At 42.0% G+C, this 21,732-nt stretch overlaps 1 protein-coding gene across 2 annotated transcripts in view; it reads right to left on the reverse strand.

Annotated features, from left to right (window-relative positions):
* Window positions 1–661: 661 nt before the first annotated feature.
* Window positions 662–21,732, reverse strand: part of Pla2r1 (phospholipase A2 receptor 1) — a 122,242-nt gene continuing 101,171 nt past the window's right edge. The window contains exons 21-30 of one of the 2 annotated variants that reach the window (XM_036186086.1): window positions 15,751–15,868; window positions 14,937–15,067; window positions 14,343–14,490; window positions 9,961–10,190; window positions 9,091–9,259; window positions 6,792–6,932; window positions 5,210–5,326; window positions 4,025–4,201; window positions 1,829–1,861; window positions 662–1,725 (exon numbers count right to left, since the gene is read on the reverse strand). In XM_036186086.1, the coding sequence (XP_036041979.1) occupies window positions 1,511–1,725; window positions 1,829–1,861; window positions 4,025–4,201; window positions 5,210–5,326; window positions 6,792–6,932; window positions 9,091–9,259; window positions 9,961–10,190; window positions 14,343–14,490; window positions 14,937–15,067; window positions 15,751–15,868 (1,479 nt within the window). In that variant the 3' untranslated portion in view covers window positions 662–1,510. The remainder of the gene's footprint in view (window positions 1,726–1,828; window positions 1,862–4,024; window positions 4,202–5,209; window positions 5,327–6,791; window positions 6,933–9,090; window positions 9,260–9,960; window positions 10,191–14,342; window positions 14,491–14,936; window positions 15,068–15,750; window positions 15,869–21,732) is intronic. The other variant, XM_036186087.1, reaches the window with a different exon arrangement.

Consider the following 21,732-nt stretch of genomic DNA (forward strand, 5'->3'; position numbering starts at 1 on the left):
GCACCACTGCATCCCACTCCCATCCCAGAGCCGGGGTTACAGATGAGCACCACTGCATCCCACCCCATCCCAGAGCCGGGGTTATAGATGAGCACCACTGCATCCCACCCCATCCCAGAGCCGGGGTTACAGATGAGCACCGCTGCATCCCACCCCATCCCAGAGCCGGGGTTACAGATGAGCACCGCTGCATCCCACCCCCATCCCAGAGCCGGGGTTACAGATGAGCACCGCTGCATCCCACCCCCGTCCCCGGAGCACCGCTGCATCCCACCCCATCCCAGAGCCGGGGTTACAGATGAGCACCGCTGCTGCATCCCACCCCATCCCAGAGCCGGGGTTATAGATGAGCACCACTGCATCCCACTCCCATCCCAGAGCCGGGGTTACAGATGAGCACCGCTGCATCCCACCCCCACCCCAGAGCCGGGATTACAGATGAGCACCGCTGCATCCCACTCCCACCTGACCTTCATGTGGGTGCTCAGGATCTGAACTCAGGTCCTCATAATTGCAGAGCAGACACTTTACCAACTGAGCTACCTCCCAGCCTCAAATATCATACTTTGAATCCATATTAACCAACCAATGGCATCAACTAGGCAAACACAAAAAAGAGATAATCAAAATTGATAGTTTATTATTATTAAAAACACCTAAATTAACATATGACAAACATATCTAGATTACTAATATTTCTCAACATCCCTCTAGCTTGCTTCTAATGGGAATGTAATTCAGATCTTCATTTTTTTTCTCTCTTTAGGTTTAGGTTACATATATTCTGTATCTCCTGGTTAAGATCATTATTTATATATTATATTATTACCTTACTTTTTAACAAGGCCCAATATTGAACTCTCAATGTATTCCTTTGAGCTTACCTATAGGATACCTTTAACAAAGTAATCACTTAGCAAGTGAGGGTTTATGCCTCATTTTCATGGCACGGTTGTCCCTGAGAGTGTTTGCATATCAAGATCTTCATATTTAGAAGAAGGTGCTGGTTCTCCCATTTAGCTTAAGAATCAAACAAAATAAAAATTAATGTCACCCAAAGTACTAGCTGAGAGCCCAGAACCTGGATGTTTAAGTTTAGGACTTTCCCAAGCCAGGCTATGAAAAAAACGACTGAATTGGAATCAAACAGGACACTGTTTCTCAGAAACACCTTCCTCTCAAATACAGTCAAAGCCCCGCCCCTTCCTCTTTTAAAGCATTGAGTGAACTTACATGTCAGAATGAGCGCTGGACTGGCTTAAGCGTTCTCAATGCAGGATTGTTTTTAATAGTCTGTGTCTTTCTAAATAATAACCAGCACCCCTGGTCCATAGCTAAAGGAAATGAATCCATTAAACCTCATCTGATTTGGTTAAAATTCAAAACCACTGCCTGAAGAATAATTAAACGGGCAGCACGATTCACATTCTAATGGGCTCTTGTTAAGGGGAAGTGCAGAGGGGACTCCCTTTGTTCTTCTTCATAGCTGGGGTGTTCTCTCTCTTCATCATCACTGGTTACTCTTCTCCAGATCAGAAATGAGGATGTTTTCCTCTAAATGTGCTGTACTGAAGCTGAATGTAGGATAGTAAAGACTCCTAGACCCCCTGAGTCTCTGGAAGAAGCCACTGTTCTGCTTGTAGATCCAGAAGGAAAGCATGAAAACGGCCAGCATTGTGATCAGCGTCAGTGAAACTGCAAGGGGAGCAATGCTGTGGCTTAGTCCTGGAGGCAGACAAAGGGAGAGAGAGAAACCCTGTCACATGCTTGCTGTCTGTCTTACTGATTCTAAGAAATATCTAAACAGTCTTCCCTCTTCCAAGCCTACCTTTTCCTGGATGCTCTATTACAGCTGGAACATCTAAAATCAAATAATAAGTTAAAAATTTCTTTAAATTCAGCAAAGTTATGGCATTATTAAAACAAAGCAAGAATCAAGCTATTGCTCATATATCACATCTGGTGGCATGTTTTTATGAATGATGTTTTAATGGAAGTCTGATATTCATTCATTTATGTATCATCTATGTCTCTCTCTGTCTCTGTCTCTGTCTCTCTCTCTCGTGTGTGTGTGTGTGTGTGTGTGTGTGTGCACATGAGCACGCCTGTGTGTGTGAGCTTGTATGCCATGGGGGCATGCACCATGGTGTGGGTGTGTGTAGGTCAGATGACAACTCGTGGGAGTCAGTTCTCTACTTCTACCATGTGGGTCCTAGGGATTGGATCCAGCTTAGGTCATTAGGCTTGGCAGCAAGTGCCTTTACCAGGTAAGCCATATTGCTAGCCCATGAGCCATTTGTAGTCATAAGGACTGTGTTCACAACATGTGAGTACTTCTTTTCAATTTTTCTTTTCATTGAGTAAAGCCAAAGGATTTCCATCTAGTCTCAGCACTATCACAACAGAAATACATGTAAGTCATGGTCCTTGCTTACAGGAAGCCACTATTTTTTTTGGAATTAGAGGAAGAGTCTGTATGTAACAACTTTACAAACAGCACCTTTCACATCTGGAATTCCCAAGAGTCTACAAAGTAAACACATAGGCCCTCCATTCTAAAGTGACATGGTTCCTGTTTTAGGTCGTTTTACTGTATGAGTGTTTCTCACTTACGAAGACTATCTCAAGGGCTAAACTCTGCAACTTTTGATCTGGGGACGGATCCAGAGGAAGCTGTAGAGCTGTGGAGGCACCTGTGAGGCTGGAGCAGCAGAATTGCTGTGAGTCTGAGTGTGGACTTTATAGTGAGTTCCAGACCAGACAGGGCAACAGAGTGAGACTCTACCCCAGGAAGCTACATTAAAAAATAATAATAACAACAAATAAATACATTTTCGAAAAAGAAAAAGAGAGCCTGGTACTCCACGCAGCCTCAGTTTGGACAGGCACTTTCTCACCTATGGGGCGGGTATGGTTGAACTGCTCTATGACCCTGAAAAGTTGCAAGGCTTTCAAATTGGACACTGATGTACAGTGTTTCTGATTGGCTCTGGATGCTTAAATGACAGTGAAAACTTGGGCGTGCTGTTAGTCTGATGTCTCCTGCAAGGCTTTGGGCTTTCAAACATCGGTGCCTCATACTCAGATTCTTCTCTTTCCTTGCCAGTCTTCCTACCCAGTCTTCCTACGCTTCCTGGTATTTTCAGTCATGCCATTCAAATTACTAATGCTGTTCTTTGCTTCTAGTGAGTTTATCTCACTGTGGGGGGCTACACTGCACCCTGGGCATCCCTTGCTTCACCAGGAATCTCAGCTCTTTAGCTCAGCACTGGATCTTGCTGTACTGGTCAAGTTTACTCTCATGTGTCTGCTACTCTGGTCTAAGAGCATTCTCCATGGCTGCTTTCAGCAATGCCGGGCCTTTGCTCTAAAATACCTCTCTCTCTTTCTCTGTTCTACTCCTTCCTACCCCTCCCCCACTTTAGAAGCCCTGAAGCCTTCTTCAGCGTCCCAGAGGCACACCCACTTTCCTTCTTGCTAAGAGGAGCATCTAGGAACGGTCTGGATTATAATAAACACCAATGGTTCTCATGATATGCTAGCTCAGAAGCCTTGGCTGTTGTTTGCAAATGGCTATGATTTTCTGATTTAGTTATTGAAAACTAATTTCCATCCTTTTAAACTGTATTTCTTAAGGACAGAGTCAAGTATGCCTACCCTGCCTAACATGGTCACAAAAGAGAATCATGCTTACTTGTCCATAACACATACATCAAATGAATAGATGATATTCTCTAAGACAGAAGATGATTCTAAATATTCTCACAGCCCAGCACAGCTCTTTTTGGTGTAAACTACATGTCTTGATTTCATTTATATGACTAACGATTTTTCCCCTTCATATTAGAGGGAAAAAAAGTAACTCAAGTATTCTGACTTGTGTGATGTAGAGCAAGATGTAGACCCAGAATCCATTTGAAAAACTCTCTGAAAATCTGCATTTATAATTTTTTAAATGCTACCATGGTGGGTCAGCATTAACCAGGCAAGAGTCAATATGAAGAATTTCTCTCCCTTCACACACCTGTCTCCATTTTACATATGAACCCCTTTTTGTCTTCACATGAGATCAACTGCCATACTCCATCAGGGATCCTTAAGGCAACACATGGATGGGGCTTGAGGTAGTTCATAGTTGGCTTCCAAATGCCCCAGTTTGACTGGTCTGTGGGTGTTCCATCAAACCACCTTAAGGTTTCATCTGTGGAAAAATTGCTGATTATGAATTTTGAGCATGATTTCCAAGCTAAGATTGGGATAAATCATAAAAGCAGGCCCCAAATTTAAGGAGGCACATTAAAAGTGCGTTTATGAATAAAATGCAAAAAAGGTATATATCCATTAAAGTTTCCCCTTGTGCAACCCTCTATTTTAGATACAGGTATCTTGTTTCTTAATATCTTGGTTTGAGTTTTGAAATAGTTCACACATTTCTAACCAATTTAAACAAGTCACACAGTAAATGAAATGAAATTAATTAATGTATAGAAAATCCCTTGAAACCCTAACATCAACACCATAAAAAAAAGGGTTCAATCCCTAAAGTTATTATAATGCTAGAAGTGGTTTAGTGGGAAAGTTCAGCCCCTATATGGTCAATAAGGTGTGTGAGTAGGTGGGGGAGTGGGTATACTGTCTGAAACGATGTTAAAACTAACAATTAAGTGAACTATAAGGCAGCTTGCTTTTGATTATCACCATCTGCTAGAAATTCAAACCATGTCCAGGATTAAAATACTCCTTGCAAGAATGGGCTCTGCCCCTACCTTCTTACACCACTGTAACTCTCTCTATGCCAATTCAAATAGTTTTCTTTACAAGTACTTTTCAATAACATCCATTTCATAAAGAAAAGAATAGTGTGACTCCAATTACACACATTGGTGCTTATGAGTAGTATATAAGAATTCAAAAAGCACAGTTTATCATTGAAATGGCTCCCTGACTCTGTTGTGCTTTGTAACACTTAAGAGAGTGGGGCGGTTTTCAAGTCAGTGTGGTTTTGCCATCCTAAGCCTGGGGACAGATTTGGAGCGAGCGTTTTCCCAGTCAGTGTGAGGTTAACTTGTCATTTGTTTTGTTTGGGAGAGGTGGCTTTAGGATTCACACCACACTTTCACAGCAAATGTGTCCAAGAGAGTTCTGTGGTTCCCAGAGGTCTTAATGACTGTGTATTTATTGACACCTCCTCTGCACCCACATCACTTACTGTTACTATCAAACTGAGCATTCAGCCAAACCATCTGGACAGAAGAACTAAATGCAAGAAGCTCTTCCAGAAGAAATAAATTTTCAGCCTCATCTTTGATTGCTAAAAGACTAGACCCTGTAAAAGAGACAAGCAGCCATTGAGCAAGGTCAATGCAATTAAAAAGATGTTTCTGTGCCCTGTTTTGTAAAACTTGGGCTTTTAAAAATAAACATTACATTCCTCAATACATTTGTATTTTCCTCTCTGGTGATGGGGCTAGAAGCTCTGGGCCTTGCCATGTCAGGCATATGCTCTACCACTGAGCTCCAGTCCCAACTCCATGTTTCTGTTGTTAAAAAGGGATTGGTGAGAGATAGCTCAGTTGGTAAAGTACCTGCTGAACATATATGAAGACCCAAGTTTGGATCCTCAGGATTCAGGTAAAGAGCAGGGCTGGGGAGGCAGAGACAAGAGGATCCCTAAGTCTTGTTGGCCAGGTTCAGGGAGAGACCATGTCTCAAACATATCAGAAGGAGAGTGATTGAGGAAGGTATCTGGTATAACTCATATGCACACATGCCCCCCTCAACACACACACACACACACACACACACACACACACACACACGCCCCCCTCAACACACACACACACATTACATACACACACACATGCCCCCCTCAACACACACACACATGCCCCCCTCAACACACACACACACACACACACATACATGCCCCCCTTACACACACACACACACACACGCCCCCCTCAACACACACACATTACACACACACACACATGCCCCCCTCAACACACACACACACATATGCCCCCCTCAACACACACACACACACACACACACATACATGCCCCCCTCAACACACACACACACACACGCCCCCCTCAACACACACACACACATTACACACACACACACACATGCCCCCCTCAACACACACACACACATGCCCCCCTCAACACACACACACACACGCCCCCCTCAACACACACACACACATACATGCCCCCCTTAACACACATACACACACACACACAATTTTAAAGTGATTAAAAAGAAAAGAAAAGAAAACAACAACAACAACAAAAAACAAGGTCTTATTATATAGCCTGGCTGACTTGGAACTTACTATGTAGACCAGGCTGGCTGCCCTTAAATTGATAAAGATTGGTCTCTGTGATTATTAGGTGGCCTGTGACACCATACCCACCTAAAATATGATTTAAGACTTTTAAGGTGAAATTACATTTATAAAAATGTACACGCTTTCACTTAGAAAGCTAAAATACTGATGATCCAGTTTAGAGAACATTAAAAATTCATAATGCACATGGCTTCAGAAAGAAGAATTTTGTGGGAAAGCTGTACACTGAGGCACCATCTTGGCTTTTCAAAGTCTGCATTGGAACATGAATTGCCTATAGTAGCTGTCCCCCTAATAAGCAAATTCAATATTGGGTTTTTTTCCAGTAGTTTTCATGGCTCCTAAAGTCACTGGATGATCAGCATGTGAGGAAGCACACTGTTTACTGAGATGTCAAGTAGTACATGAAAGCATTTTAGTGCCGCAGAAGAATTACCTTCTCTTTTGCAAAATTCATGAGCATCCTCAAAACTCCTGCTGTCCAGGACTGTAGAAAAACTGTAGCAATTACCTTTAAATTTAATCCAGGGAACTGATGTTTCTGGGCATAGCACTGGGTGCTGAAATGCCTTTGTTTCTATGAAGAAAAACCAGACATGATTTCAGGCTGGTGCCTGGGCTCATATACTGAGATAACCCTTATTTGACATTCAATGAAAGGCCAGAATCAATGCATGCATTAAGATTTTTATGATAATACCCCCAAAGACTGGATTTGATGTCAATGATTACAAACTAGGGTTAGGTTCTTGTATTTCTGTTAGAGATACTCTTTACCTAAACATGCAGAGTGTGTTAATAGATTTCTTTGTCTGTTTACTTTTGAGTGTTGCCTGGAGAAATGCTGTCTACCGCTATCCTAAAGCTTGGGGCATCAGGGAGATGCAATTCATAGAGGAATTGGTAGCCTGAACGATGCTGGGAAAAGGATGTCTAACTGTATAATGTGTCTTATGCAGGGCTAAGTGTCATGGATTTCTAAAATCCTTACTTGTCAGTAAGCCTATGAGAGAATAGCACATTCAGTAAGTATCACAATGAAACACAACATGAAATAAATAAGCAAAGTTTGAGGGAGCTTTTCTTCCAGCACCAAACATGAGAGTCAAATACATCCATGCTGAGATCCTGGCCCCATTGCTTCCTAGCTGTGTGACCTTGGGCATGTCACCTTTGTAACTGGGCGCTAACAGCAATATCACCCCCCCGAAAAAAAAAAAAAAAAAAAAAAAAATTCAAACAGTTTAGATATGTTAATGTCTGGCCTTTGTTATTTTAAGTATTTCATTTATTATTGTTCTATAGATAAGTATGTATGAGAGCTTGTGTGCCATGGCCCGGGAGAGGACAACTTTCAGGAGTCAGTTCCCTCTTTCCATGTTCTGGGGATTGAACTCAGGATGCAGGCTTGCTCTGAAGCACTTTTACCTGATGGCACCTTTTTTTTTTTTTTTTGGTTTTTTGAGACAGGGTTTCTCTGTGTAGCTTTGTGCCTTTCCTGGAACTCACTTGGTAGCCCAGGCTGGCCTCGAACTCACAGAGATCCGCCTGGCTCTGCCTCCCAAGTGCTGGGATTAAAGTCGTGCACCATCACTGCCTGGTGTCTGGCACCTCTTAAAAGCCTACAATAGATGTGTACATTTTTAGCAAAAAAGGAAGGAGACGTATGGTATTTTAGAGGAACTAATTTTGCTATATATGTATATATATTTCTTATGTTTCCATATGTATATATATACGCATTAGACATCACTTATGCTTAATCCTGAATTGTTTTCATCTACAATTATGCAAAGCATGTGCACTATTTGTAATAGTTTCCAGAATATGAGTAAATGATGGAGTTTTATGAAATGAGAGATTTAAAAGGAGATCAGAGGGGGAACTTGTGGCACATATGACAGCAACAAAGAAGAGACCCAGGCAGACAGGATAAAGCATGTCAGAGGGTGAGGAGACTGAGCCTGTTCTTGGTACTGCTGATGGATGGAGTGTCGGGAGTCTGTTGAATGCTCTCAGTTAAGTTTATTCTCCAGTAAAGGACTGGGCCAGCTGAACTTCATGTAAATGGGATAGAATGCAAAAGGTGGGGTAAGACATGCAGTGAATGTCTGAACAGTATCAGCTGCCACCCCTGCAACCACTGCTCAAGAATCTACCACTGTGGTCTTAAACATAAACCCTCAGTCCTTCTCCACAGAAGCTGAAACACTAGCGGGACTTCCCATCTTTATCTTACTCTACCCCGAGATGCTGGCAAACTCAAGCCCAGCTTTGCCATCAGTACCCCTCTGTCTTCGTCTACGCTTCTCCCCTCAGAGTGCTTCTCTGTGTTCTGTTGCCACCCATCAATCCCACCCATCCTTCAAGTCCCATCTTCATACACTGCCATGCCCTATAAGACCTTCTTTCTTTCCCCAAATAGATAGGAAGCTCTTTTAAAAACAACAAAAACTTATTTATTATGCTGCAGACCATGGGGGATGGCAGCAAGCAGCATCAGAAGAACACAATGCCTCCTCTTCCTGATAATCCCTCTTACCTCATCTTCTAGCCGTGCCCGGTATGACAGCTATTTGTCTTTGTAGCATAGACCAGCCTACAGGGTCTGGGATTTTTTTTATTCCAAGGGCTCGGACTTTTTCTTATTCATGATCATATTCCCTGCTGAGCACAGTCATGCACACAACAGTAGCACAGGACACGTTTGTTGAGTTGAATAGACTTGTACTTACCAGTGGGTACGTGACAAATGGCACCTTGTAGGAATGACTCACAGGCTGTGCTATGCCAGCGCCCATCAGTGTCGGCAAAAACACAGTCACCAAGAAAGGTTGACTCCTCATCCTTCCAGTAGGTGAAAGGGGATTTGGTGCCATCTGACCAGTCAAAATTAACCCCATTCTGCAGAGGGGATTTGAAGCATCATTTCATTGTCAAGACTTGCTGGGATCACCCAATATTACCCAAGTACCCACTCTTTCCAAATTCTACACTTTCCCCCCCCAAAGAACCAGAGGTTGTGGATGGAATAGAGTTTACTTTTCAGTAATTCAAGTGTGTAATTCTCTCATTTTAAAAAACAAAAACAAACAGAGAACAAAACAAAAACAAAAAATCAAACTTGTACAAACAGAACTCTGCATGTTATATTTCAAGGGTAGTGAATTAATTAATAATAAAGTTTCTGAGCAGGAAGCAACAATCATTTTTCACGGAGATTCTGGAAATCTAACAAATTACCCAAACATGGTACTTGAGTTTGAGATGTGGTTCATTGCATAAATGAGTCAGTACTCAGGGATGCTTGAGAATTTTCAAAGGACCCATGGGGCATTATATTTAAAAATCAGGCAAGTGCATGTTCATCCTAAGAAGATGTATACTCTTGTAGCCTCAGGGTTCTCAAAAACAAAACAAAACACAAACAAACAAATAAACCTGAAAACAACAACAACAACAAAAACCCCAGTAGTTTCTGTATAAACCAATGGTTGCCATGTTAAATTTACTATTGTGTCTGGGATGCTGATTTCAGTGGTTGTCTCACTAAGGAAGTAGACAGAAATTTTGCAAAGATGACTGGAGGAACTCCCAACACCTACGTCTGTGGTGGAGAGTCCAATCCAGTGGGCATATCCCAGCCTGCTGAGGACCACAGTGAGAAAGGACTGGTGAAAACCATCTGTAATGCTGGCCAGTTCTGCCCTGTGCATCCGGCAGGTTCTTCCTGCTGTGTACCAGGTCATATTGGCACGGATTATTTTATAAGTTCTGTTTCCAAATTCCAATGTACCGGGGACTGAATGCATCTCAGACACATTTCCATGGTATTCTGAGGACGTGAAGACAATGACAAAAATCACTTGTAGCATCTGGACCACAGAGGAGGAAGTCAGACTTAACATTTCATCTTTGTCGCTAACATCGACATTGACCAGAGCTTTTCTTCCAGAAGTGATGAATTCAAAATAATGACACTACACTTCATAGTATGTGTGATGCTAGGGAATTGGAACACTGTGGTGGCTTGAATGACAATGGCCTCCATAGGCTCATGTATTTGACTGCTTGGTCTGTAGTTGGTGGAACTGTTTGAGAAGGATTAGGAGGTGTGGCATTGTTGGAAAAGGTATGTTATTGGGGTGGACTTTGTGGTTTAAAGAGCCATGCCATTTCCAGTTTACTCTGTCTTTGTCTCTCTCTCTCTGGTGTGCCTATGTGTGCTTTCTCTTTAATATATGTGCGTTTCTCCTTTTTGTCTTGTATTATGCTGTATCCACAGAATAGCCTAAATGGAGGAAAACAAAGTGAAAATGTCTGCACTATCTGATCTAGAATGAATTTAGTCCCTCTTGCATAACAGGCTGAAAACTAAAATCAGTAAGTGGTTTGGGCTTATTAAAGGACATGCTGAGATGTGAATGGCTGAAGGCCTGAACTTCATCCCATTCCTGACCCTACCTGGCTAAGAGACTTGGAGAAAATTAGTCCTTCAAAAGCTTAAATTTCAGGTCTATGAGAACTGACAAGGTCTTCCTTAGAAGGATGTGTACAGAATTCATTGCCATACCCACACAGCACATGCTCTATTGCATCCAGGATACACCAAACACCTAACAAATGTTGTTCCTCACTCCCCTCTCCTGCTTTTGTCATGTTCTCCACAATAAAAATGGCAAAGTGGGAAGCTGCCTTTTGCCTTTGCTACTGCAACTTGACTCAGAAAGCACACATACTAAAACCTAAGCAAAACGAGCCTACTTATTAATTAATTAACTTGTGATGCACTTTGTCCCCGGCGTGTTCTTTGCTGGAAGTCTGTTGGCCAGCCTATGCTCCCAGTTTATGGTTAGTTACACAAAATCTATGTGATACCAAAGTACTATTTTAAAATGACAATTAGTACAATAAGGTAACTGAATTTTGTTTTGTTTCGTTCCACTGGGTTATACTGTTGCTTTTTATACATAGGGATTTCTCCCAGTGCAATTAATCTTTTCAAGTTTCAAAACAAAGCACACATGATTTTGAGCAGTGTGGTTTCACTTCTCATTATCCTGGAGAAGAAATATCTATGGAAACAGTTATTTCCAACTGTTCAGTTTTCACTTTGTCTTGATCTCCCTCCCTCCCTCCCTCCCTCCCTCCCTCCCTCCCTCCTCTCTCTCTCTCTCTCTCTCTCTCTCTCTCTCTCTCTCTCTCTCTCTCTGTGTGTGTGTGTGTACATGTGTACATTTGTGGGTGAAGGCATGCCTGTGTGTGTGTGCCATGGCACACATGTGGAGTCATGGATGTTGGTTTTTCTCTTTATTGGAGTCAGGGCCCTGTTCCGCTGTTTTCTGCTGTCTTTTCTAGGTTAGCCAGCCTATAAACTTTAGGGGATCCTGCTGTCTCTGCCCTCCATCCCCCCAAAGGAGTTCTGGGATTATAGAGGCTTACACCATGCAACTGGCTTTTTCATGGGTCCTGGGGATTCAAACTCAGGTCCTCAAGCTTGTACGGCAAGTTCTTTCACCCACTGAACAATCTCCTCTGGCCTCTGTCTCTCTTTTTATTCATATCTCTTCCTTCCTTCCTCCCTCCCTCCCTCCCTCCCTCCCTCTCCCTCTCTCTCTCTCTCTCTCTCTCTCTCTCTCTCTCTCTCTGTCTTTCTCCTTTTTGATTTTTGTTTTTTGAGGCAGCATTTCTCTGTGTAACAGCTCTGGCTGCCCTGAAACTCACTTTGTAGACCATGCTAGCCTCAAACACCCAGAGATCTGCCTGCCTTTGATTCCCAAGTTCTAGTATTAAAGGTGTGTGCCACCACCACCTGGCTTATTCATATTTTTTTGTTCTTTCAGGAACATAGCAATTTTTGGCTCAAATCCAATATAAGCATATATTTATGTGGAAAATATAGGGTGTTCATTGTAACAAGAATTAAAGTTTAATAATATTTTTCAGACATAGTAATTTTTAAAAACTATCATTTGTTAACCATATACTAGAACTATGCTAAGCTTTGTATGCATATATGAAATAGTTCTTACTTCATTTTACAGAAATTGAAATCAAGGCTCCTAGAAGATCAAATCGTTTGACTGATGCTTATGTAAAGAGGTGAAGTGGGAGCTTGTGTAACCAGACATCAGGGCTGTGCTCTCCCCCTCTGCCCTGCAATGCCACCAAAGGAGTGCCCACACTGTTTGTCCCCAAGTGCCAAAGCAAGCAATCAGCAGTTACATTTGAGAAGAGGTCAATGTTGCAGAAATAGAGTCATTGTATTTAACTGAGATACTGTTTTCTTTTGTTTCATTTTTTTTGAGACTAAAGTTCCTTGTCTGTAGAATGGGGAGACTTTGACCTATTTCCTGGGATGGTCTTGAAGGTTTTATGGTGCATCATTCATAAACCCAAGGCATGGTGCCAGGCACAGGGACACGCAGCAGGTAGTAAAAAACGAGAGCTGTCTTGGCTATTTGTATTATTCAAGGTCACTCAAGGACAATCACACTGCTCATTCATCCCACTGGATATATGTGGTCCTTTAATTTGGATTTTAAATGTCCTTCAAAGGCCCAGGTATCCCAGCTGTGATCCCCAGAGTGGCAACACTGGAGCTGATAGAGCATTTAACAGGTGAGGCCCAGTCGAAGGTCGCAGGTCACTGTGCATGCCACTGAGGGGAGTTATGGGAGTGTAGACTCTTTTCTATCCATTTGTCTCCCAGGTATGAGTTCAGGGCTTTGTTCTGCTCCCTGATTCTCCATAGTGCTCTGCTCTTGGCACAGCCCCAAAGCAGTGGGTCTGACCTTCCAAACTATTGATGCCGATACAAATCTTCTCTCTTTATATTTCAGATATTTTGTTACAGGGAGGGGAAGCTATCACATACAGTGTTGATACTGCGCTCCAGAAATCATTAAAGATGTAGAAATATACCACATGTCCTATTTAGCCACAGATACTACTTTGGAGCTTAAAAAGAAAAAGAGTGAGTGTGAATTGGTTTATTTTTATGACTTTTGCTGTTCTTGCTTTGAGTAGGATCTCACTCTATAGCCCAGGCTGTCCTGGAACTTGTTAAGTTTTTGGTTTGTTGGTTTTTGTTTTAAATCTCAGTCTTCCTTGTACAAGGAAGGGTTACAGGCATAAGTTAAGCCAGTTCCTCATTTCTTCTTCTTCTTCTGTTTTGTTTTTTGAGACAAGGCTTCTCTCTGTAGCCCTGGCTGTCCTGGAACTGACTCTGTAGACCAGGCTGGCCTCAAACTCAGAGATCCACCTGCCTCTGCCTCCCAAGTGTTGGGATTGAAGGTGTGTGCCACCACTGCCTGGCTTCAGTTCCTCATTCTTTTTCAGCATTCTGGGTGACTTTTAAAACTTGCCACAACAGACTATGTTTAGATCTGGTTCTCTGCAAGTGGTATATGTTGGAATTTAATCCTCCATCTGGACGATTAAGTGGGTAGAAACTTATCTGACTGTGAAGTCCAGAAGTAGGGTCTTTGGAGGGTGACCAAGCTGAAGTAAGGCCACAGGGTCCCCTGATGGAATCTTGGTGGCTTTCACTGGAGAGAGGGATCAAAATACACCCACCCCGGTCTCTTGCTATTTAATGTGACCTCTTGGAAGTCTGGCATGAAGACAGCATCAACAGATGTCATTACTTTGACTTTGGAGCAGAACTGTAAGCCAAGAGGAAGTGTTTTTCTTCGTGCTGATGCTAACATCACAATTTGGGAAAAAGGACTGGTGCCAATGTAGAACATAGGAGTAAAGCAAGTTAATGGTCCTAGGGTTGGTGAATCAACTTGCTTATCTGTCAGATGGTTTCTGCAGTCCTTAGAACACAGTTGAAGGGCATAGTCCTAAGAAGTGGGGATACATGGCTAAACATACCTAAATACAGAGGACAAGAAATCATACTGTTAGCTGCTAAGCTGGCAGACAACAGGTGTGGGAGGAAGGATAGAAACAAAAGACATAAACCCCAGTTATTTCTTACCTTGCATTTTTTCACAAACAAATCCATAGCCTTCTTTTCCACAGTCATCAAAAAACCATTTTCCAGTGAAATGAAAATTAGGATTACTTGATATCAGAGCACAGAGAGGAACATGCATCTGAACTTTAGAGGTGTTATAACTTGGGATCTTTAAAGGAATACATATGTTATTAAAGTATGGTAATGTAACATTCTTGTCACACTGAAAAATTCTATTTAGGGCATAATTTTAAAAAGTAAAACACCATTATTATCTTATTTACATCTAATTAGAACCAATTCAGAAATCTCTTCCTAGCCTCCAAGATAAACAATCATCATGATGTGTAGTGCAATTGTGTTAATGGTATGCATGAAACTGTTATAATGTTACATTATTAAAAATTAACAAATGGCTAGTAAACTAATATAAATTTATAGCTTCAAAACACAGAAAGAAAAAGTTTTAGTCAGTAAGTCTGTTATGATCTCTTGTTAAAATGATGTTAAAAAATAAATCTTGAGGGTCTTAGAATACAGAACAATGGTTGAAGAGTATGAGACCCTGGGTTTGATCCCCAGTAAACCTTGCCCCCAGTAATTCTTAAGACTTACATTTATTATGTCAGACGGAGACCAGTTAGAATACACCACAGGCTTCCTATTTATCCACTTGTCATGATCATCACTTCGTAAACCTATCCATACATCTGTAGTCTGGCCAAAAAGATGCATAGTAATAAAAGCTGGAAGACAGAAATACATTATCTAATAACAGCACACAAATCATTGGGTCATCAGCAAATGCTATTCATAGAAAGGATTATATTTCAATGACAGTGAAACTTCCTATGAATCAATTGTAGGAACCCCTTACTTTGTTCTCATTAAGGCAATACAGCATCTTTCATTTTGGTTTCAGTTTAAATTGACTGAAATTAGTTGGGCAACCTGAGATTTCATCAGATCGTTAGCAAAACAATTTCCAGTGTGCACTTATGACTTTTTTAAACAAAAGAGGATTAATGTATATCATATTTAAAAAGAAGTACTCAGAAGTAGGCAATTGCCTAAGGTTCAAGTTAAAATGTATAGGTGAACACAAAATGATCTTTAAAATGCTTACCATGCAATTATAGTAGATATTCCTGAGAAATTACTTTAGCCATTCTGGAACACACGTAAACAAGTCCTTATTCTCTCTAGGGTAGCCATCCAGTTAAAGCCTCTAAAGTGTGCAGTTTCTAGGCAGCCTACTGACTCTCACAGATGCCAAACCAGAAACCATTATGCTTAACCTGAAATTTCCTGTGTCTTGGCAACACAGTGTTTTAAATGTTGATTTGTAAATGAGAGTTTGGGGGTGATGTTTTGATTACTGCTAGAATGACAGTGGCCATTTTGGCTTGGTTGAACCCTTGGACTCTACCTTGTTCCAATTCACTTTCAACGGAGGCCAGTGTCCCGCCCTTGTCAACGCAGAAGTCCTGAGCACCTGTCCAGGTCTTCAGCTCGTGAGTGTCTTTGGGAATCGTCACCAGGAAGCACTAAGAACAACAACACAATGTGTTCATCCCACACTGTTGTACTTGAACTAAAACAATTTCCCAAAGGCGCCGAAGGTCAGCCTTGGAAATGATCATTTTCTTAGGCAGAGAACTCATCTGTCTTCCGCCGGCTCTGTGGGCATTAATGAAGCTGCTTTGGGGTGAAGAGCCATTTGTCTCATTCACATGAGGCAGAGCAGAAGCAGGGATGTGTCTGCCAGCTGAATGACACAGCAGAGTCTCTGCTAGGTGGAGAAGGGCGCGCTTCCTAGGAAGGATCCGGTCTGTTTGCAAGGTTTTCAGTAGGGGATTTAGTCTGAGAAGGAAGGAGGGGCTTCGGTTAGACGTCATCTATGTGCAGATAGATGAGAGATGAAAGGACGAGGAGGATTTCTGTTCACTAGAAGCTAAGAGGCAGCCATTTAATAGAGAGCACACAGGAAGTTTCAGACAAACAACAGGAGAGGGAGATGGAAAACAAAGGAGGCAACTGGGAACACGTGTCACTGCCGTTGATAAATGGAACACAAAAACACAGGCTGGATTTTCATCATGAGACAGGTGGCTTTAACGAACACTTCTGTATTATGTCCCACACATGAAGGTCAGAGGACAACTCTAAGGAGTCAGTTCTCGCCTCCCACTGTGGGGCCCAGGGGCGAGACTCAACTGTCAGTCTGGCTGATGAGGTAAGTGCTTTTACACACTGAGCCACGTGGCAGGCAGGCCTGTGACTCTCATGGCCGAGGTTTCCTTGCTGTGAGATGGGATGAGAATCGGAATAAGCAATATGGCCACCTTGCTCACTAAAATGGAAACACGGCAGGAACCGCTGAAGCAAAGTCACGAGGAAGAAAGAAGACCAAGGTGCTAACACTCAGGAGAGGTTCGGCACAAGTCAGGAGAGACCTCTGCAGGGACATTCCACCCAGGACTTGCTGGCAATTTCTCTCGACACTCAGTTGCTTCCTCAAGGAACATAGCCAACCCTAGTCATTGACAGGTCTGACCCCAGGATCAAGCTACAGAGAAAATTTCAAACTTACCCCAGTTTACCCAGAAACTCAAATAGGAGAGTGCTACCTTTCAAGTCTTAGTCTGGGATGGTGCTCTTCCCCCTTGGCCTCTCATTTAGAAATCTGTCCGTTATCACCTCCTCCCCATCACCATTACTCCAGAAAAGCAGAGGCAGTCTTTTTGGTACAACATCAGGGATAATCCCTAAAAACCATCTACGAGCTAAGAATGGACTATGAAAAGATTGTTGATTTCAAGCCACTGAGTGAGGCAGGAACCTTGGAGGGGAACCATTCCATTAAAATAGCATTTATTTATCTTTTCCTTTTTTATTTCTCCAGTGTAAACCCTGTTTTGGGGAAACAAGGAAATCCAGTTATAGGGCAGTTGAGATGGCTCAGTGGGACAGAACTAGTCACACAAGCATGATAACTGGGATTCGGATCCCCAGAACTCATATGAAAAGCCAGGTGACCCTGGAGCTTTCCACTTGTAATCCTAACAAGCAGGAGGTAGAGATGGGGATCCTGGAGCAAGCTGGCTCCAGGAAAGCTAGCCAATATTGAGAGCCTGCCTCAATATACAAGGTGAAGAGCATTTGAGGAAGGACACCAATGTCAACCTCGGGCCTTCACACGAATGTGGACACACAAACACGCAACTATATAATCATGTGTACTTACACACATGCAAGCACTTGTACACACACTCACATGATGCATTTAAAAACAAAGACAAGTCCGTACACATTACTGACCCCATAGAGGCACTCTATCCCATTCTTTTGGGCACTTAAACTTGTCTCACTCACTACAGCGTCGAACCAGAGGCTTTGTGTCCTCCATCTGTGTGACACTGAACTGAACATGCCCAGAAATGTCCACATCCTCTACCTTAACCTTGTAAACGATGTGCTTTATGACCTTGAGCTGAGCATGTCCAGAAATGGGTCCATCACCTTTCCTTCTTAAACTATAACCTTACACTGAGCATGCTCATGAATATGCCCACTTAATAGTGCTTCTCTGGAGGAGTAGGTATAGACTCTGCTGAGGTCACCACACTTCCATTCCCTGAGGAGAGCAGCCTTCTGGGGACAACCCCAGTGCTCTCCTTAACAGGAAGCAGGTCCTTCCCGCTCTTATTTCCTGCTTGCGTTCCTGGTTCAGCACTCCTAGACACCTGCGCCCTGCAGTTGGATTGTACAATGACACTCTCAGACATTCTAGATTTAACAGAGCAGTTCTCCTATAGCACAATTTTCATTTTTGTAGATATTTTGACCGAGTCAGGGGACAGTCTTAGTTATTCTTAGTTGAGGAAAAGTTGCCACTGGCATATATATATATATATGTGGATGGAGACTAGGACACTGCCAGATACTGCCATGAACGATCTTACCATTTTCCACAACAAAGAACTATCCAACAGTGACAGGGCCAGTTTCTCCAAAACTCAGTTCTGACGAAGTTGTTCTTTAGGGCTTTGGGGCTTTTTACAGCTTTTAGGCTTTTAGCCCAAGTTACCGATCAAGAGAGGAGTGGGTTTCCAAGGCTCCCGGATACCTCTTTCTTGTTTGCTTCACAAAGAAACGAAATTAGCTTTAAAGGAGTTTCATTTTATAACAACCACCCTTTTATCTGTTCCTTTTTATTCTGCTTTTTTCTTCTAATTACAAATCCCAACGAGTGGCACACACTAATTATTGGGAAGTCTTATCATTTAATGCGAGTTCACCTTGTATTCAGATAGTCACTAATGAACCATTCATAAATACCAGTGACTCTTGCTGGCTCTGTTTGCCCCCCCCCCCCTTCTTTGCAGGAAAAGTTCACTACCTTACATGTTTCCTGCAGCCAAGATTCATTAATTTGACAGTGGAAGTATGGCTTCCCATGACCGCAGGCTTATTTTCCTAAAATACACCATATTTACTAACACACTCTGAAACAGCGTCATTAATAATTAAGGCAGAACAGCTGGAGGAAGGATGGCATCCTCAATTTTAACTTGTTTACCTTCTGACAAATTTGCAAAATGTGATAGAGTTTTATGCATCTCTGATCATAATTTTAAATTAAGGAGGCCCTATAATAGTCCAAATGGGCTTGGAATAATAAGAATTTCTAAAAGAATTCCAAAAGAATTTCTAGTCAACATTTATCAATAGAATCTATAATATTTCCTCCAAATTTGTCTTTTCTCTCTCAGTTTTCCTTCTCTGACTGAATGTCGACGTCTGCAACTTTGTGGATATTCTTACTCTCTCATCCTTCTCTGTCTTGATGCCACCAAAGGAGCCATTGGCATTGAAATTGAACCAAGGACTAAAACGTGTAAAGCACATGCACACACACACACACACACACACACACACACACACACACACACACACACACACACACACACACACATCCACACACATGGGGAGGAGGTGAGGAGAAGAGGAGGAAGAAGATAGAGAAGACCTCCCTCTTGGCCCTGCTGACTAACCCTTCCTAGGGTAACATCTTGTTAACCTTTCCATATGCCATTAAGTTACATTATCACACATGGAGAAGATGGTTTATGAGTCATTGGAAAGGATGCTCAGCTTCCAGATAACTTGGTTTTTAAAACTCTAGAAAGGCAATTAACTTGTCAGCTGACTTTTTTAAAGTAATAAAAATTAGTCCTTGGAAGAGTTGACGAAGAAGGGGGGAAGTATAATGGCTCATAATGTATTGACGTTTGTTCAGAACTCATCTCCCACTTTTCTTTCTGGAGCTTTAAGAGTTAATGGGGAAAAGGTCCAACAGTGCTTGTTATTTCTCTCAGCAACAATCCTTTCTTCACTGGCTTCCAGACTGTCTGAGGAACCCACTGACACTGTCCCTTCTTATCCATGGTTTTCACTTCATCAGTTTCAATCAATCACAGCGAAGGGCAGTGACAATATAGGTAGGATGTGTGTGGGGGGAAGAGAAGGGACAGGGGTCAGAACAGAGATGGGAGGCAGCCCCTTAATTCTGTTATAAGACATTGGTTTATTTTATTATTGGTCACTGTGACTCTTTCTCTTTTTAAAGATTATTTTTTTTTTTATATGTGTAGGTTAGTACCCATGCCTTTGGAGTCCAAAAGAGAGCGTCAGATCCCCTGGAGCTAGAGTTAAATGTAATGGGAACTCCCCATGTGGGTGCTGGGAACAGAACTTGTGCCCTCTGCAGCATCAGTAAAAGCTCTTAACTGATGACCAACTATATAGCCCTTATGGTTTCTTAACCCACCTCATTTATAAATGGAACTTTATTAAAGTTACACAGTCCTCAGAAGGACCCTCGCATAAAGGCTTTCTCTACAGTGGTTACATTGGGAGGTGCTGTGGACATGTAAGAGGTGAAGCCTGAGGAGAAGTCCTTAAGAAATCAAGGTGTGCCCTCACAAAGGACAACGGGACCCTAGTCTCTGTTTCTCTGTATGTCTTCTCCTCACCCCATGGATGTCCAAGATGCAAACACTTGCTTGTTGATTCTGTTTTAAAATGAAATTTTGACAAGATGGTCATTTGTTTGTATCTGTAACAACCGACTCTAGGATGCACTTGTCTAACAGCCTTAAAAACTAATGGTCAGATGAAGAAGTAAAAGTCCATCAGAATCCAAATCTGAGCCCAAATCATATAGGAGAAGACATAGGGGAAAGTATTTGTGACATGTGATTGGAGGCTGTGTTCTTAGGTGTGATTCCAAAAGCACAAGAACCAGAAGAAAAAGTAGATACACTGGGCTTCATCAAAATTATAGACTTAATGCGTCAAAGGGCATTATAATTATTAGGGGTAAAAACCTGTGGAACCCATTACACAAAATACTAGAAAGAATTCCTATAATTCAACAATAACAAAACCAAATGACTTAATTGAAACATTAATTTAATTAATTAAAGGATTTAATTAAACATCCCCCCAAAGTACATGAATGAAACCTCCTATTACATATGCAATTGCAAATTGTTTATTTGCTGGTAAAACACATTTGTCAGTTTCTCAAATAGCTAAACAAGAGTATTCTGACTTAGTGACATCATCCCAAGAGAAGTGAGGCAGGCATAAAAGGATAAATAGCGCATGTCTCCATATATAGGATTCATGTTCAAAGAGACAGAAGATATCATGGTAGAGCCATTTACTCAGGAGCCAGGATGTATTGGGGAAGAAGAATAGGGAGTTATTACTATTTAATGAATGTAGAGTTTTGGTTCTGCAGGAAGGAAAAGGACCTGGAGATGCATTGTACAACATACTGATGCTAAACACTCACAAACCCCACACTGAAAATGACCAAGGTAAAAAAAGCCATGGTGTGTGTATTTCACCATAATTAAACTGTGTGTGTGTGTGTGTGTGTGTGTGTGTGTGTGTGTGTGTGTGTGTGTGTGTGTGTGTGTCTGTGTGTGTGTGTGTGTGTGTCTGTCTGTCTGTCTGTCTGTACAGAATTCAGGGAACTTCATTGACTGAGTCAACAGTGACCGAAAGATGGTGAAGAAGAGTGTGCTCACCGGTGTGATCACCAAACACTTAGATTGAAATCTGCTGTCCACAATTAAAGAGCAATTTCAAGTTGGCGTATGAAATTATGACTCCGTTTCATTTCTTAATTCTCTAAGAGTTAAACAATTACCATTTGAGATTCACTTTGATCACTTCCACACAAGGCCTATAAAGTTGTTTTATTACAAAACACAAGGAGTGGATGTAAAGTCTCTGCCTCAATGGAAGGCCACAACAGAGATCATAAACCTGGCTGACAGTCCCTGCTGGCAAGCTTTTACTCTTAAATTGAATTCTGCACCAAGGCATCAGTTTT

The sequence above is a fragment of the Onychomys torridus genome, chromosome 4 (genome assembly GCF_903995425.1).
Source record: "Onychomys torridus chromosome 4, mOncTor1.1, whole genome shotgun sequence".
In the NCBI taxonomy this organism is placed as follows: Eukaryota; Metazoa; Chordata; class Mammalia; order Rodentia; family Cricetidae; genus Onychomys; species Onychomys torridus.